Raw genomic sequence first — 19,209 nt, 5'->3', positions numbered from 1 at the left:
TTTTTAAGGGTCTCATGTTCAGACTGATTTTCAGTATTATTGCTCTAATTTTTTATATTATTATGCATATAACCTGCATGATTTCTATTAAATTTGGAACATTTAACCCAAATAATCTTGTTTTTATTCATGTGCAAGTGGGTAGATAACCCAAAATCAAACTCTTAGTAAAGAGATATACCTTGATATGTTATAATTCTAAATCTGTCTGCACATTTTAAATTAGGCCTCCTCCTGCAGTGGTAACAAACTATGAAAGAGTGAAAGAGAAGATAAGAGGGTCCTGCATGCTAGAACGTGTACCTGAAAACAATATGTGACAAATGAAACCAGCTTTACTTCCTGTTTTGTACAATGCACTTTCATATATATATATATATATATATATATATATATATATATATATATATATATATATATATATATATGCCATTGGTCTGTTTGTTTGTCCGGTTATGCATTTGGACACCCCTGTACCGATTGGGATTAAATCTACGCGTGGTGGTCCAGTTGGATCAAGCCAGGTTTTAGGGGGTTAGGGTCCCGGTTGGACCGTCCTTTGGTTTACGCTGGGCAGAACTTTGACACAGGAAGCCTGTTCTGAGCCTGCATTCGGACACCCCTGCACCGATTGGGATGACACCTATACAAGGTGGTCTAGTAGGATTCTGGCTGGGTTGTAGGGGGAGTTTGGGTCCCAGTTGGACCTCTGTTGTTGTACGCTGGGCAGAATTTTGATCTGGGGAGCCTGCATTCGGACACCCCTGCACTGCTTGGGATGAAACCAACGCAAGGTGTTCCAGTTAAATTGTGGCCAGGTTTTAGGGGGTTAGGGTCCGGTTGGACTTCCTGTAGGCAGAACTTTGACTCAGGGAGCCTATTCTGAGCCTTCCACTGGATGGGTATGGATGATCAATTCACAGACTGATAACATTGGATCCCAGAGGACATAATAGGGGGTTGAGGTCTTGGTTAGACCTCCCATTGGTGTACGCTGAGCAGAACTTTGACCCAGGGAGCCTGTTCTGGGCCTTCCACTAGATGGATTTGGATGACATTTATTATAAAAACAAAAATGACACTGGGCAGCCAACTCATGGGCGTGTTGGAAGAGCTACTAAGCTGCTAATTATTTTTAAAAGGTTGACAGTTACATCCAACTCATTGATAACTTAATAACCTGATGATTTAAACGCTGGATACTTTAGCTAGTGTATTATATAGATGCTTAAAGTAGGAATCAATCATTAAGTTAATTTCTGTGCAAGTAAAGTAAAAAACAAAGAAAATGTGTTAGTAGCAGATGCAATTGGAGGTTATAAAAAGGACAGGAGTAATGATATAACGTTAACTGTTGTAGACAAACAGTAAACATACTGTAGGGAATAGGTGGGGTTAATTCATACATGCTGACATCATAAGCTGTGGGTGAAAGAAGCCGGGCCAGAAGGAGAAGCGGTGTGCAGAACCCAGTGTGATGATATGTTTCATGTAATTCATGTCAGTTGCTCTGCCCACCATGGCATGCTCCGCACCTTGTGTAAAAATTGTATGTGCACTTCCAGTACCCTTTTGTCAAATCTAGGGTAGTCAGATATTGCCTACTGGCCAGATTCTCCACTAGCTCATCTAACCGCGGCATTGGATAGGTGTCAAACCTAGACACTTTATTCAGCTTCCTAAAATTATTACAGAAGCGAATGGCTTCTGAAGGCTTCAGCCAAAGGACTATGGGGTTATTCCACTCACTGGTGGATTCCTCCACTACCCCAAGTTGCAACATGTCCTCCACCTCTCGATTTACTGCAGCCCTTCTCGCCTCAGGTATCCTATGTGGCCGCTGGTTAACTATAACTCCTGGTGTAGTGACAATGTCATGTTCAATTGCTCTAGTACACCCAGAAGTAGCCGAAAAGATGTCTGTATTCTGAGCTACCATTTCTAAGGCTTGTCGTCTCTAAGTCGGTGTCAGAGGAGACTCCACGGGGACTATGCAGTTCACGGTTTTTATTGCTGACAAAGTCATTGTTGGGGTTTCTTCTACCCACGGCTTTAACAAGTTGACATGATAGACTTGCTCTTTTCGCCGTCTACCGAGCTGCCGTACTCCATAGGGAAAGTAATATATTTGCTCTATGGCCTCTATTACCTCATAAGGGCCTTGCCTATGTGCATACAACTTGCTTTCCTGAGTTGGTACTAGGACAAGCGCCTTGTCACCTGGGTTAAAGGTGCGTAGGATGGCTCGGGTATCATAACCCTTCTTTTGCCATCCCTGCGCTTCTGTCAGATGTTGTTTTACCAGCTCGTCTGATCATTTTCTTTAGGGTCCTTTTAAACAGCTCAACTAACACTTTGGTTCGCGGATGATAAACCGAGGTCTGCAGTCTTTGTACCCCTAGCAACTTGCATATCTCCTTCAATAAACCTGATATTAAGGAGGTTCTCTGACCTGTTAGGATCACCTTTGGGATTCCTAGTCGAGTGTACATTAACAGTAATTCTTTGGCAATAGTGCTTTATTTAATATTCCTTAGTGGAATTGCCTAAGGGTATCGTGTAGCGTACTCAAGGAATACTAATACATATTGATGCCCTCGGGCAGTCTTCTCCAAGGGACCCAATAAGTCCATGGCAATTTCCTCAAATTGAACTGGAATTATAGCTGGTTTAGGGGCCGTCCACTGGCACACTGAGCATGCTTGACAGTATTTCTTGACTGCCATACGGATTCCTGGCCAATAAAACCTCAGGAGCACTCGATTTAGAGTCTTCTCCTCTCCCAGATGCCCCCCTAAAAGGTGTGTATGGGATGTTGTTAGTACCAAAGGAACGAATACCTGTGGCACCAAGAGTTGATTAACTATTTTCTCCTGTACCACTGCTATCCCATATAACAGATCCCCTTTTATTATAAAATAAGGTTCTCCTGTGGCTGGTCTCTCAGCCTTCCACACTACATTCACTTCCACCACATATTTATAGGCATTTTCCAAAGCACTATCATTAAATTGGTCTCTTGCAAAGTCCTGGAGTGACACAGTCCTGGATATTGGGGACCAATCTCCACCCTCTGGCAGGGCTTCTGTTCCTTCCTGATTTTCTCCAGCTAGGACTTTTCTCTCCTGTGTTCTGGAACGTGACGGCGGCCTAGTGCAGTCAAAGCCTGGTATTCAGGCTCCAGGTACTGCGGCTTCTTGGCCTCTATCTCCAGTTCCTTGGTATGAAAGACAGGATCAAGTAGGGTCGGAGGTCCGGGCAGTGACTCAGTTGCCGGCATGTCCTGACCGATCCGGTCGGCTATAATTTCCCGGAACAGGAGAAAGTCTCACCCCAGAATAAAGGGGTATGGCAGCCTTGGGGCTATTGCTGCCACCACTTGCACTGTTCGTCCCTCTACAGTAATGGGAAGATTGATACGGTCATATTCCTCGGTGCCCCCGTGAATGCACAGGGCTTTCACTGATGGCAGCAGGGTCGACAGGCCTTCTGGAACCACAGCACCAGATACCAAGGTGATTTCACTACCCGAGTCCACCAACGCTAACACCGCTTGTTGCTGTATCAGGACGGTCACCCGGAACAGCAGTGGATTTCCCGTGGACGAGGACATGGTGAAACAAGCAGGAAACCTGGGGTCTAGTCGAACTACCGAACAATCCATCGGTTCTGAATGTTTTGTACATTGTCTCCGTAAGTGCCCCTGCTCACCACACTCAAAACACTTCGTTGGGGTCACTTTGTGGTCTGTCCCAAGCTCTGGTATTGGTTTCGGCTGAAAGTCCGGCTTGACAACTTTCCGAGCTGTCCGAGCCATATTTTCCAACAGCGTAATACCAGTCAATAGGCATTGCAAGCTCCTCAAAGGATTGAGGGGCGGTCTGTAGAACCCATCTCTTGTGACCTAGATTTCGTTCACAATGGTCGATAGCCAGGATTTCTAACATTTTGACCGGTGTATTACGGTCAGGCTTCAACCAACTTTTTGTTAACTTTGCCAGGTCTGCCAGCTGGGCACGGGTTGCAGATCCTGGTCTAAACCGCCAGTCATGGAATCGTTGTGCCTTCTTTGTCCCTGTCACCCCTATTCGTGCCAAAATGGCCACCTTTAGATGCTTAAAATCCGCTGCCTGGTCCTCAGGCACATCCATATAGGCCCGCTGGGCTTCACCCGTCAAATAAGGAACCAGTTTCCCTACCCATTCACCTGTTGGCCATTTAAGAGGTGTCGCCGTCCTTTCAAATAGTAATAAAAATGCCTCAACGTCATCTGAGGAGGTCATCTTTTGCAACACAGCGGGTTAGTGCTCACTTCATCTGAGCTGACTATGCTCTGCCCGCAGCATTCTGTTACTTTCCACCTGAGCCTTAGCGACGGCTCGCATTTGGCCCTGCTGGGCCTGCTGTGTGGCTGCCACATTAGTTAGCGCTCTGAGGATTTCCCCCATCTTGCTTTCTGATCTGGCGGGATAGTGAAACTGTGCTTCCATTATCATACACTGACAAGTACATAGGAAAAACAACAACAAAAGAAAAACCCAAACTTATCTTTTGTTGTCTGGATGGCTGGGTGGACAGCTGTGGTTTTGGCTGTCCATTTAAGATCCTACGATGACAGCACTTTGTAGAAACCACCAAATAAATGACTTCTCAGTCCAGTCTTCTTAAGCAATAGCTGTTTAATTTCAGCATAAATAGCATAACATAAGCAGTAAAGTCCACGGCTTCCTGACAAGCTATGACCACAGCCCGTTACTATCGTCTGGCTGCTTGCCAGCATCTGAAGCCCCGCCCACCAGATTCCACAGTCCTTTTATATACACAAACACACACACACACAGCAATCACACCCATGTTGTGCACCTGTGTGTGAACTCCTTTCTTTAGGTAACAGCAGGATCATTAACCCTGTCTGTACTTCTCCTTGCTGGACAGGTCCTATTCTAATTACCTTTTCCACTATATATATATATATATATATATATATATATATATATATATATATATATATATATATATATCTTTTGACAGAACTCCTTTATTTGATTAATTGTGCTCCCTGATTTCCACATTGCATTATTAGTGACACAGTAAAAACCAGTATAAGTTAGCTGCCCGAGTGTAGACCAATAAAAGTAATATACAGCAATTAGACATTGGCGCTCTACTTATCATCCAGTTATAGAAAATAGAAATAAATAACAAATTGTCAAAATAACTTCCACATGTACAGGTGGCAGCCCAAGTCCATAGACTGGTAGGTAAGTCCAGATATAGACAAAATTGTCTAATTGTTGTATAATATATATAAGATATATATATATATATATATATATATATATATATATATATATATATATATATATATATATTATAGAGCTTTTTGTGTTGTGAGAGGAGAGTCAATTAGTTGTCTCAGGAATGTCCACGAGACACTTTGCCGGCAATTGAATCTCCCGCCATATTGTTACTTTATGAATAAATTAGTTTGGAGTTTCAAATTTTATGTAATTTTTTTCTTATCATTATTAAACTTATGTTTACGGGTTTTTGAGCGCATCTTAATTTTTATTGTATATTTATCTTTGTATTTGGTTGTAGAGCCCCCCCACCCCTAGAGGCAGCCATTTCTCTTATACAGCTACAATTTTATTTCATTATCTGACCATTTCCAAACATACAGATATCTGTGATTATTTTTATCAAGCATATTTTGCTAGTTATATAGTTATATACTACATGATCTGTGTTGTGTACTGTGTTCACTAATTATTTTCCATATTTCATGTACATTTTCTAAATAGGTCCCAACATTCCAGGATCCATATAAGAATCCAGAACCAGCTTGTGAAAGCTGCAATAACAGGTAAATGAGAGTAACACCATTTTAATACATAATGGAGAGAATTCAATTGTTGGGAATGTGGCGCGCAGACATCGCGCCGCACAGATTGCCTTCAATTACGGTAGAAATTTCTGTCAAAATCTCAGTGAGGAGTTTAAATTTAATTCTGTAGGCCATGCGGAGCCAATATAGAGACCGGTGGAGGGGGGCAGCAGAGATAGTGCGACAGGAGAGAAAAATGTGGTGGGCAGCAGCATTGAGGATAGACCAAAGGGCAAGGTGAGAGTCCGGAAGGCCAGAGAGAAGGAGGTTATAGTAGTCAATTCGAGAGATTACAAGAGAGTGAATAAGCGTTTTTGTGGCTTCAGTGGTGAGAAAGGGCTGTATCTTGGATATATTCTGGAGGTGAAAGTAGCAGGCTTTTGATAGGGACAAAATTTGAGGTTTGAAGGAGAGGGAGGAGTCGAGGATGACCCCAAAGCATTGTCCTTGAGGGACAAAAACACAATTGTTATAAAATAAGTGTTTTCTTGCAAATGCTTGAAGCATCTTACCTTTGTGGCCATTTATAGTAGGATTATTTTTAATGCATTTTTGAAACACACAGTACACATTTTTATATATTAAAGAGAGAATTTGACTGGTAGTTTACAGCTCGTGATGTGAAGGAAAGATGCAACAGTGCGGTGAGGTGCTTATATGCTGCTCTGGCAGACTGATGAGATAGAATTCTGCCATGTTTCATAATAGTTAAACTTATTAAACAAAGTCAGATATGTTTCTATGAAGGGAATATTGGAAGGATGTATGGGAAGGCAATTAAACAAGTTTGAGCACATAAACCAGTCGCAGATAATGTAAAATGATTCATGTAGTTTTATAACACAGGGCTGGCAGTCTTTTCCCTACATTGCTTCAGAAATGACCCACTGTGTATTAAGTCATCACATCTAGGTTTTCTTAAATGTTACAACCGAATTCCAGTAGTTCTAAATCCGGCTTACTTTTGTGCTGGCCCCACCTACAGTTGATTTGGACCCGCCCAAGTGAGGCCACTTCAATAATTTTTTCCAGGGTCACTTTAAGTTCCCAATCCACCCCTGCTAGTTAGCATAACATAAGGAAAAGGGGATATTGAAAACCTTCTTGTCGCTTGTGTTTAGTTAAAACATCCTGTGAAATTCATGAGGGCTTTCCAGCCCAAACAAAATCCCTAACGAGAGATTGCAAGTCCACGAAAAATTTAGGTTGGATAGCAATCGGAAGTGTCTGGAGTAGATAAAGCACCTTGGGCAAGATATTCATTTTAATAATATTAACCCTCCTAAGCCAAGAGAAGCCCCGAGGATGCCAACGCCGAAGCTTGGCACGCAATTTTGTCAATAACGGAATAAAGTTTGTCCTAAACATATACTGGAGATCTTTGGTAATAAGCACCGCTAGGTATTTAATATGTGATGGGAGCCAGGTGAAGAGGAATGCATATTGGATGCCTGCTAATGTAGTACTTCATCATCATCATCATCTTTATAATCATCAGTTATTCATTTAGCGCCACTAATTCCGCAGCACAGTAAAAAGAACTCACATCAGTCCTTGCCACATTGGTGCTTACAGCCTAAATTTCTTAACACACACACACACACACACACACACACACACACACACACACACACACACACACACACACACAGACTTTTGTCATTTTAATAGCAGCCAATTAGTCTACCAGTATGTTTTAGGACATCACAAATTTGCAACTGTGTTACATTTGTGAGAAGATGGTTATGTGTAATTAAATAAGAATATTTAAATATTAGGTTTCATTGAATCATTTTCTATCTTGTTTTCTAACTATACTGGTACATAGTATCACTGTTTAAAGAGATAACAGCTTCTATAGTGAATAATTAATATCAAGTACAGTGACAACACATTCTTGTGTGGATTGCACATAGTGCAGTTACATAAATGTAGAGTTCTTTGTTCACCATAGCTTGCAGTCTTTATTAGTAGTGTTTTGTGTTATCTGTGTGCTTGTTTTGTCTTGTGCAACAATCTTTATCCTTTGTACATACAGGCACAAATGTGCATTTTTTGTTAAGTAAGAGCTCTGATGAGTTTTACATAGGTGTGTCCACAATAACAGGAAAAGGTTAAACAAAGAGCATGAAAACCGATCCCTTTCACCCCCTCCTATTGCTTTCCTAAACCAGTCAGACTAGTTCCTTACTTTTCACAATCCATTTGGCTTGTAGTCTTGCATGCGCAGACTTCCAGCTGTGGACAGAGTATGACAGTAGCAATGGCTCCTAATGCTTTAGCACGCTGTAGGCTTGCCCTCCTTTTCGCCATTTTAATGGACTTGATTGGAGTGGTCTCTCTGCTTGTTGGGATATTTGCAGAACTGCAGCTTAATGGACAAGATTTTGGTGATCTGCTGATTTACACCGGCGCAATCCTTGTGTTTCTGAGTTTAATTGGATGGATTTTCTGGTACACAGGTAATATCGAAATATCACTTGAGGATTTACAGCAAGACTATATGGCTAAGGATGGGACCCTTGCTCGATTAGCACGTAAAATCTCCCGACACCTATCTCATCACGATGTTAACCGTGGAAATAGGAGATGGAAGAACGAGGGACCAGGGGGATCAAACAAGCCAGACACACTACAGCTGTCAAGAACAAAAGTCCCGAAAAAAGACTTATTAACAGGAGAATCTAATCCATAACTTGTAAGTTGAGCTTCTTGCTAAAACGTAGAAATGAAATCTTTCCAGATAAATTAAACATTTAGGACCTCATTTAGAGTCGGACGCAAAGTCTGTGTAAAGAGTGTAGAAGTGGGAGTGTGCCGCAGCTTGGTAGGGTATTACGAGTTGCAAGCAAACCCCGGTTGCGTCCCACTCGTAATACCCTATCCAACTGCGAGCAGTTCCTGCAGCTAGCTAACGCTTGTGCCACCTAATTCCTGCCGCACATCTTTAGCCCTGTTTTGACGTGTGTTGCGTCTGCGCCTCACTGCGACTAGGATGCATTTACATGGTCACGCCTTCACAATTCCGTGTTCCTCCCATTTTCTCGTAGTGAGTCGCAGCTGTCGCAAGGGTTAATTGCGTCCAAGATGCAGGCGGATTTGGAGCTTTCTGCACATGCGTGGTAGTGTTTTTTGGTTAGATGCGCCTAAATCGGACTTTGCGTCCGACTCTAAATGAGGTCCTTAATCAGTATGGGTTCTCAATGTAACATAGGTAATTCCTTATAATAGAAATTTGTAAACGAACATGTATGGTCACTTGCTATGTATAGTACAGTATAGTATAGTGAATTTACTTGTGCACTTTATCTTTTCCTCTTTTAAGGTGTACATTGCCATTGTATGAAAGTGTCACTGCTTTATTTTCTAACCGCGTTGAATACAATAGTATTTCATAGATAAAACTGATTTACAATCTTCTTTGGACCAAGAAGTACAACACTGCTTATAACTTACGCAGCTCACATTCACAAAAGATAAGTTTGCTGCACCCAATGTACTCCCTAATCCTATGTATGTCTGTAGCTGTCACCTTGTTGAATTAATGAAGGTTGAAGTGAACAGACAGACGCGGTGCCATCACTGTGCACACTGAGAAGAGCTGAACTCAGACACAAGTCCACTCATTTTAGTACATGGAATCTGTTATACTGAAAAATTTGTTATTTTGAAATAATGATATATTTTGTACAGTTCTCTTTTCTATGCTCAAAAGTTATTGTTTAGAAATGTCATAAATTAATTTTTCCACTATTCATGATAATTTGCCCTTAGGAATGTTCATATATGAATGACATTGCATTTTATCTTAACAGATTGTTTGTCTCAGTTGATATGGCAGCTTACATATATGTAAATGGATGCAAAAACGCATTACAAGTAATTTATGTAACTGTAGTGCATTTTTATGTGCGCATATGCATCTACTTTTCCGCATAGTGCATTTCATTATGTATGTCCACTTCAAAGTCTTTAGAAACACCTATGTAAAATCAATTTGCATATAATTTTGTGGGTTGTGGATACTGATTTATTGCTGCATATGTTTAAAGCACTATTGAGTATTGTTGCACTACATACATGAATGTTGGTGATGATGACGTACTTCTACTAATATTTTTTCTCACATAAGTGTATCTGGAAGGTGAAAAATATATCCCATTTTAAGTATAACTATGAAATACAATCTCCAGGACCTCAGAAGTCCTGGATAATTCAGGTCATTTTGTGGGGAGGAAAAGGCTGTGCGTGCTCCCACAAAGCTAAGAACACCCCGGGGTATATTTACTAAGCTGCAATGAGCCAAAAATCTGGAGAAAAGAAAACAGTTGTTTTCTCCAGAGAATGGCCATCGCAGCTGTACTTTTAATATTAAGGGGTTAAAACAGGAGAAATCAAGAATCATTAAGAGGAGGATCAAAGAGGATGAATTACTCTGTTTTTTAGGGCTGCTTTGTATCCCTTTGAGGTCCACATGCAGCCCTCAATCACTGGTATAGATGGTTTCACTGAATTGTCACTAAGGAATCTATTTATCAAATAGTAGTTAGATTTTCTAATGCTGCTTGGGGCAATGAGAGAAAATCTTTCTTCCCGTATTTTATCAGTACATTTTGGCCAGTGATACAGGCTGGCAGTGGTAAGGCTGAACTTACTGCTTTGCCAGGCCTGTTTGGAGCATATGCACACTGGAAGTCCAAACTTGGGCTTCCAGTTCCACTTTCCATTAAAAGTAAAAATAAGTTGAAAAAATAACAAAGAATTGTCTTCATTTCTGTGTTTTATTTGAATAATAATACAGCATTTTTCATACGTTGAGACTGTTATCACCATCCTGAGAAGGCGATACTGCCACTGTTCATGATAAGTAAGCTTCCACATGCTTTGCATGGGGAAGTTTTGTTGGAAGTCCCTGGTGAAGGTTATAAATAGGGAGCATCCAACATCATCAGAGTACAGGTGATATTGGAGGCCAAAGGAGCTGATGAGATCACCAAGGGAGGAGGTATAGAAGGAGAAGAGTAGGGGGCCAAGATTAGATAACTGAGGAACACTGACACATAAGGGAAGAAGGGGGGGAACAGAAAGGGAGTGGTTGGAACGTTAGGAGAGGTGTAACAAAACAGAGCCGTAACTTAGAATTCTAGTGACTGGGTTGAGAAAGACAAATGTCACCCCCCTAGCCCTCAATTTTGACCAAATGTACCTAAAATATTCCTAAATTGCACCCCCCCTTCAGCGTTGGGCCCTGTAACAAAGAGGTGTAGAAGGAGTTCTAAAAGTCAGGACTTTTTCCCTGACTTTAGGAACTGCTGTGAGTAGTGTTCCACTGAGAGTTGTGGTGAGTAGGTGCCTTGTGTGCCTGCCACTTGTGCGCTTGGCAGTGCGGTTGTTTTGGGGGCAGAGTAGCACTTCTGAAGTGCATGGCATGGCCTGTGGGATATGGCATTTTCCAGTGTGACGTGGCCATGCCCAAAAGTGTGAAGTGAACATAACCAATTTTTGGTAACAGACACTGTTTTGAGGAACACATTTAAAATGCTGGGCACAATATTCCCTAATGCTCATCATTCATTTAAGACATAAATGGGACTTAATGAGCAGAGTTTTAGAAGAAACATGGGAAAAATGTAAATAGTTAGAGCAGAGCTGGATTAAGGTTTTGGGGGGCCCACGGCACTTAGGACAGGGGGTTCCCTATTGTCTAAAATTAAGGGCATAGTGTTATCATTCACAAGAATGAAAATCTGTGGTTTTGTTACCCTCCTATCTCTCTCATTCCCTTCCATGCCTTTATCATTGCAGCCCCTTCCGTGTCGTTCTTGTTGCAGCTCCCTCCATGTCACTTTTATTACTGTGTCACTCTCATTGTGGCCCCCTTTGTGATGCTCTCTTTGCAGCCCCATTCATGTTGCTCTTATTTCAGATCCTTCTGTGTCTCTCCAACTGCAGCCCCCTCGGTGTCTCTCCAACTGCAGCCCCCTCGGTGTCTCTCCCATTGTAGCCTCCCCCCTCTCCGTGTCTCTCCCATTCCAGGCCCCTCTGTGTCTCTTTCATGGCAGCCCCCTCCGTGTCTCTCTCATTGTGCCTCCTCCATATAACTCTATTTGCAGCCCCCTTGGTGTCTCTCCCTTTGCAGCTCCCTGTTCTTTCTCATTCCTGCACCCTCTGTGCCTCTCTTGTTGGGCCCTCTGTGCATCTTTCATTGCAGCCATCTCTGTGTCACTCTCATTGTGCCCCCACTATGTTACTCTCATTGCAGCCCCCCCCCGTGTCTCTCCAGTTGCAGCTCCCTCTGTGTCTCTCCCATTGCAGCCCCCCCCACACCCCCTTGTCTCTCCAGTTGCAGCTCACTCGGTGTCTCTCCCATTGCAGCCCCCCATCCCCCCATGTCTCTCTCATTGGCACCTCCGTGCCTCTTTCATTTCTGCCCCATCCCTATAGCTGGTGAAAATTCTTTCCCTTTAGCTGGATTTGCTCTTAACTCTAAATGAAAGAATTAATGTGTGTGTCTATAGCAGGGTGACAAACAAGTGGACCTTAAATGGGACAGCTGACCATAATAATCTCTGCTCTCTGCTCTTCTTACTAGTGATTTTGTGCTCACAGAATAGTCCAGTGTTATCACCAGTTTGATTAGCCACTCATATTTTAATATACAGTTTAATGCTCTGTTCACTTCATGCTGGTGCTCTGGGAGTATATTTACTAAACTGCGGGTTTTAAAAAAATTGAGATGTTGCCAATAGCAACCAATTTGATTCTAGCTGTCATTTGTAGAATGTACTAAATAAATAATAACTAGAATCTGATTGGTTGCTATAGGCAACATCTCCACTTTTTCAAACCTGCAGTGTAGTAAATACAACCCCCCAGTCTCAATGTGAACTGATGCCTTTTCACAAAGGTAAAGCTTGTCCTGTTTTTGGGATCAATGGCCACTTGTTAAGATACTGAAAAATATCATATTGCCATCCACTAGTTTATACGGTTTCATAAAGCTGCTTTATCTGTAGCAAAATCTAATGCCCATCTTGCTGTGCCGAGAATGAAAACATGAGCATCCTGTCACAATGGTTAGAGTCCCATGGTCACTTCAAAGAACAATCTACCACTATGAACCAGCCCCAGCCATCTAGTTATGCTCCATTAGCCACAGTACTTCTGTACTTTATTTAAAACATTGTTTTGAAAACAGAAAGAGGAGCATATTCTGGTTACAATCATGAAGCTGCATTCTTTACTTCAAACCAAAGGATATCATGGCAGGGGCGGATCTAGAAAAATGCTGTACCCGGGGCGATTTAGGGGGGGGGGGGGCGATTTAGGCCCCGCCCCTTTCTAACATTTTAGGCTGCCGACAGCTGCACAGTATGTGCAGGTCCGTCCAGCCGTGACAGGCAGGGACAGTGTGCTGCCCGGCTGCTCTGATTGTGGTCAGAGCAGCCGGGCAGCACACTGTCCCTGCCTGTCACGGCTGGACAGACCTGCACATACTGTGCAGCCGTCGGCAGCAAGTGTCTGCTAGGGGGCCCCCCCCCCCCCCCCCTGGATCCGCCACTGTATCATGGCACATAATTACTCCATCAGCTGCACACACCAATGAGGTTCTCATATATATTTTAATTTTCATTTCGAAGGTATTAGCACAATATAAATAAATAGCGCATTTTTTTGTGTAGGGCAGTTACACTATTTTACTTCCTGTGTGCTACCAGACCTCAGACTTACACACTCCTGCGATACAGTTAGACGTGCCATTAACTATTAATTATCAATGACATTTGATATTAGGTTAGATCAGATGGTTGCTTGTCAATCTTGAGTTAGATAAATATAATTTTTAAAATATATCCTAAAGAGAAAAAAAATAATTAAAGCATAAAACACTTTGTAAAAGATATATCTCTATGCAGTTGAAGCAAACCTGCAGTGCACATTTCTGTTTGAAACAATTTTTTTTATCTAAAGCTCTCATTGTAGCCGCCCCATAGGTCTCATTGTAAGTCCCCCTATAGGTCTCATTGCAGCCCCCTCCACCCCTATATGTCTTATTGTAGCCCCCCCATCCAATAGGTCTCATTTCAGCCCCCCGTCTAATGGGTCTTATTGCAGCCCCCCTCCCTCATAGGTCTCATTGCATATCCCCCTCCCCCATAGGTCTCATTGCAGCAATGTCCTCCCCATAGGTCTCATTCCAACCCTTCTCGGCCATAGGTCTCATTGCAGCCCCGTCCTCCCCAATAGATCTCATTGCAGCCCCCCCTCCCCAATAGGTCTCATTGCAGCTCCGTCCTTCCCATAGATCTCATTGCAACCCCCCCTCCCCCATAGGTCTCATTGCAGCCCCGTCTTCCTCATAGGTCTCATTGCAGCCCCGTCCTCCCCATAGGACTCATTGCAGCCCCCCTCTTCCCCCCATAGGTCTCATTGCAGCCCCATCGTCCTCATAGGTCTCATTGCAGCCCCGTCCTCCCCATAGGACTCATTGCAGCCCCCCTCTTCCCCCCATAGGTCTCATTGCAGCCCCCCTCTTCCCCCCATAGGTCTCATTGCAGCCCCCCTCTTCCCCCCATAGGTCTCATTGCAGCCCCCCTCTTCCCCCCATAGGACTCATTGCAGCCCCCCTCTTCCCCCCATAGGTCTCATTGCAGCCCCCCCTGCTCCCCCATAGGTCACATTGCAGCCCCGTCTTCCTCATAGGTCTCATTGCAGCCCCGTCCTCCCCATAGGACTCATTGCAGCCCCCCTCTTCCCCCCATAGGTCTCATTGCAGCCCCATCGTCCTCATAGGTCTCATTGCAGCCCCGTCCTCCCCATAGGACTCATTGCAGCCCCCCTCTTCCCCCCATAGGTCTCATTGCAGCCCCCCTCTTCCCCCCATAGGTCTCATTGCAGCCCCCCTCTTCCCCCCATAGGTCTCATTGCAGCCCCCCTCTTCCCCCCATAGGTCTCATTGCAGCCCCCCTCTTCCCCCCATAGGTCTTATTGCAGCCCCCCTCTTCCCCCCATAGGACTCATTGCAGCCCCCCTCTTCCCCCCATAGGTCTCATTGCAGCCCCCCCTGCTCCCCCATAGGTCACATTGCAGCCCCCCCTGCTCAGAGCGCTGAGACAGGGTGGCTCGAGACACGTGCCCTTAATTCCCCCCTTAATCTGGCTCTGAATTAGAGGGATGGTCCTAAAGTAATAGTAGCCAGTACTTTGAAATTACTGTTTACACTTACATAATCATGTGAACTGTCAAGTAAAGTGATTTTACACAGGCAGTTCACAAGAGCAGACTGTTGATATGCACCCCTGTATGTGTAAGGTGGACAAATAGGCCCATTTGTGCACCTCTTAAGAATCGGACACCTGCCGTTCCCTTACTTGCTGGGCAGGAGGATTAATTATATTAAATAATATTTTGGAGTCTGCCAAGTGTTAGAGAATATCTCCAAGAATAGCTTCACTCATAATAGGGTCTCTCCACTAAGCAAACCTCACTCGGACTCAAGTTTGGTGGGGTTATCTATCCTGGTAAATCTTACCTTAAAAGTAGCACGAGAACAGAAGTAGGTGCAGTCATATTCTCCAGTGTTCTCCCCAGAAAATGTTGCCAGCTGGGTGGCATTAAGAAGTAGCCGGGTGGGGGCAGTTGTAATACTTTGCAACAATATTGATTTTTTTTTGGAAGTTATTGTCCACACCTGCCAGGACTGGTCTAAGACACACTGATGGCTGTAGTGCTCACATAGTGCCTGTTAAAACAGGAGATACAATGGTCCATTCTATTATAATAGGACTCTGTTGGGCTCCTAAAGCTGGGAAGCAAGTAAAAAAGCTGGATGGAGCACCTGGAAAATAGGTGCTGGGGAGATCATTGCTCCCTATAAAGTCCGAATCTGCACAAGACAAAATAATTATAGATTGTCAACTTCTTCCTAATAAATTGTACATTATGAAATGTCCATGCAACAGAAAAAAGAAAGGTAGTCTTAAATGGGACACGCTTGGGCTGGAATTAGAACTCAGCTTTATCGATATGCATTAAAAATAAGACATAATCTTTATATATAACGTGAAATAAAAGTGATTTGTGAATGTTAAAATACTGCTAAAAATAAAATATGAACCTTGATGTTTAACATTTTGCCTTATATACAAAAAGCATAGCTTATTTTCAATGCATATCCCTGGAGCCTAGCCAGGTGAAAAGGTAAGGTAAGCCTTGCTTCCCCCGGCCAGTCTCGCCAGGCACCTGAATATCACAACAATATTTACTTAGTAAGTTGCTTGTGATAATTAATTTTCTAAGAAAATCAGCCTTATCCCAGCATTTTAATAATTAGGCCCCCTTATCTGTGTTAGTTTTGGGTGGACTTACACTTTAATTCTTGCAACACACTATCTGTATTTCATTCAGATGCAGTGGACCTTTCCATTGTATTGTTTCTCAAAGCCAGTCACTCAGAGATTATATTACTCTGCATTACAAAGAACTTCTAGATTCCATTATTCAAATTTTAACTTCCTCTCTTATAACATATAACAGCACTGAAGTAAAGTATTTGCTTAGAACATTGTAGTAAATTTACATTAACCATCAAGATATTATCTTTCACAGGCCTGTGTAAAATATACATCAATTCCAGGGCAGTCATTGTTTTTTGCTTAGGGTAGATCCACATGTTCCCCAGATGACCTGGATTAATGGCCATTTAGCAGCTGTAATATAAGTTATAAAATAGCAGAACCAATTGTAAACTTAAGTCTATCTGTATGCATGCACCTAGCATAACACCCAACTGACCCGATTTCAGAGTGATAGCCCTGACTTTAGTGCTCTGTCCCACTGTCCTGCATGTGGACATGTTTGTCCCGTGGGTGGGATTGTTGGGGGAAAAGGAGATATCCTATAGCAGGATGTGGCCACACCCCCTGTCCCGCTGCCCAGGACTGACATGCTGGGGGGTATTTACCCAGTCAGGTTTCAGGAAACAACATAGTACTGAAACAGCCCTGGTGTGTGTACATAATGATCTTCTGATGGTAAGAAACAGAGGGGATTGTTTATATTTAGACCTTCTGAATTTCTCAGAGGCATGTGATACCGTAGACCGTGGGATTCTAATAGTCCACTTGAAGAATTTCTGTAGACTGGATCCCACAGTCCTTAGCTGGTTAACATCTATTATCTTTGGTAGGTCACAGAAAGTGTCTTCAGGAGAAATTGTATTCTGCTCCAATACCCCTGCCATGAGGTGTGCCACAGTGCTCTATCCATCTCCTTTGCTGTTTGCAGTATACATGCTGCCTCTGGGTGAAATAATCAGATGTCATTGGCTGGGACTTCTACTGGTATTCAACTGTACTTTTCTGCGGGTACTAAGAACCCAATACCAATCCTAAGTGGCGGTCTAGCTGAGCTCCAGGTGTTGATGAGTGCCAGGTGACCAAGATTGAATCTTGATGAAAAGTTCTTATAATGTAAGATTACCGTCAAATAATACTGCAGCTGCACCAACCAACTTGGCTTAAACTTAGGGGTTCAGAATTGCAAAACTCTGATCACAATTTTAGTTTTGACCTTGATTGTGGCTTGACACTTAAACTTCATGTTTCAGCATGATCAGATCTTCATTCTTTCATCTGAGGAACATCACCAGAATCAAGCATTCCTTCAGAAGATCTTCCTACACTCAGACATGATTCGTGACTTCACACTTGAATCACTGCAATGCACTCTGCCTGCGTTTCCCAGAAAACGAACTGCAGGGCTTATAGCTGGTAGAAAATGCAGCAATCAGGCTGTAAATAGCCAGGGTGTTAGGTACTTCAAGCAACTTCCGATTCCCTATACTCACCCTGGGTTCCTTCATCCTGCAGATGAAAGTTTAGCACTACCTAGATTGTCCCATACTTTATTTGGGGTTTAAGCGTTCAGCTTTGCGTGTCCTAATCTCTGGATCTCTCTGCCTCACAACGGTCTGAGACCCCACCAGGGCAAGCTGGGATGTGGGACAGGGGGGCATCTTCCCCCTGGGACGGTCCCATAGTGGGCTACCTTGGGCTGGGTCACTGGGCCACCTGCATTGTTTTCCTTTAAAATGCTCCTAATAAGTTGCTGAGTTTAGTCTTGTCCCTGGGCTAAAATTTGCCAGCCCTCCTCTGGACCCCACTTTATAAATCTTCAAAAACAGACTCAAGACTTACCTGTGTACTCATGCATTTCATTAATGCCCCTTTATTTTTTAAAAAACCCAAATGCTCTCTTTTCTGTACTCTGTTAATCCTTTATATGTTTATTTTGTATCATGTGGTTTTTTTTTTTAATCTGCAGATGTAAAATATATTGTGTCCTATTGGGAGAAAAGTGATATATAAATACAATTATTATTATTATTATCCATGTATTTTGAACATCTCATAAAATGTGCATGGTGGGCTTCTCTTTTGTGTTTTGTTTGGAATCAGTTCAGAATTACCATATTAACTAGAATTCCAGAATAAAATTCATTCTTACTTTTATTTAACTGAGACCAGTGTTTAATTCATAAAATGCAATTCAATGACATGAAAGGACCTACTGACAATGCTTACTTTTAAAATTGTTCACTTGGATCGTGTGTCACAACATTGGGCTGTCACTTGCAGCATGATTTCAAGCATTGTGCTGCTGGCTCATGTCTGAATCACTAATATGAGTGGAACATTGAATTAATACAAAGTAATTACAAAGTAATATTTGTTGAAATTACTATTAGTAATAGTAATACTTGTATTAATTGTTAATCTATTTAACTACTCCATATTATTTTTTTCTTAGATTCCACAATACTTCCAGTTGAATTTACCTGCAAAGGAGTTAAATTAAGCTACTGGGAAACATTCTCTACTGAAAAACTGTAAGGAGAACATTTTCAAAAAAAAGTTACATTTTTGTGTCAACTCAACATGGATACAATAATATTTTTGTCAATTTACAACTCTGCATGACATATGGACAAAATAAAACATTCAACCATGTTCATCCGGCTAAGAAGACCGTTTTCATTTTTCAAGATAGCGGTTTCTGATATAATCTGGGAAAACATTTGGAATCAATGCAGTTTAGTTCACTGGCATTGAGGTATTTCTTGATGTATGTTTATAATAAGGGACATTTATTGTCACAAGGTTTGTACAGGCTACACCAATATTCAAGACCTATAAAATAATATGAATTAATGTGTGTGTACAGTAATCTTTTTTTTAAATGTAAATGGATTAAACTTGATTAAAAAAAAATGGATTTATTTGAAATAATCTTTACTTTTTCTTTTATAATTTCCAGTATTT

General features: G+C 42.3%; 1 protein-coding gene across 1 annotated transcript; it reads left to right on the top strand.

Annotated features, from left to right (window-relative positions):
- The first annotated feature begins 8,098 nt into the window (after positions 1–8,098).
- Positions 8,099–19,164, top strand: TMEM238 (transmembrane protein 238). The gene is made up of 2 exons (XM_075191712.1): positions 8,099–8,585; positions 18,698–19,164. The coding sequence occupies exon 1, from the start codon at positions 8,139–8,141 to the stop codon at positions 8,580–8,582; it is 444 nt and encodes a 147-aa protein (XP_075047813.1). The 5' UTR covers positions 8,099–8,138; the 3' UTR covers positions 8,583–8,585; positions 18,698–19,164.
- Positions 19,165–19,209: the final 45 nt, after the last annotated feature.

Source organism: Mixophyes fleayi, chromosome 11, assembly GCF_038048845.1.
Source record: "Mixophyes fleayi isolate aMixFle1 chromosome 11, aMixFle1.hap1, whole genome shotgun sequence".
Classification (NCBI taxonomy): domain Eukaryota; kingdom Metazoa; phylum Chordata; class Amphibia; order Anura; family Limnodynastidae; genus Mixophyes; species Mixophyes fleayi.
Note: the sequence above shows the minus strand (reverse complement) of the source record. Positions and strands in the feature narration are given on the sequence as shown.

Coding starts and splice junctions, on each gene's coding strand:
- TMEM238 (XM_075191712.1), top strand. CDS start 8,139: ATGACAGTAGCAATGGCTCCTAATGCTTTAGCACGCTGTAGGCTTGCC.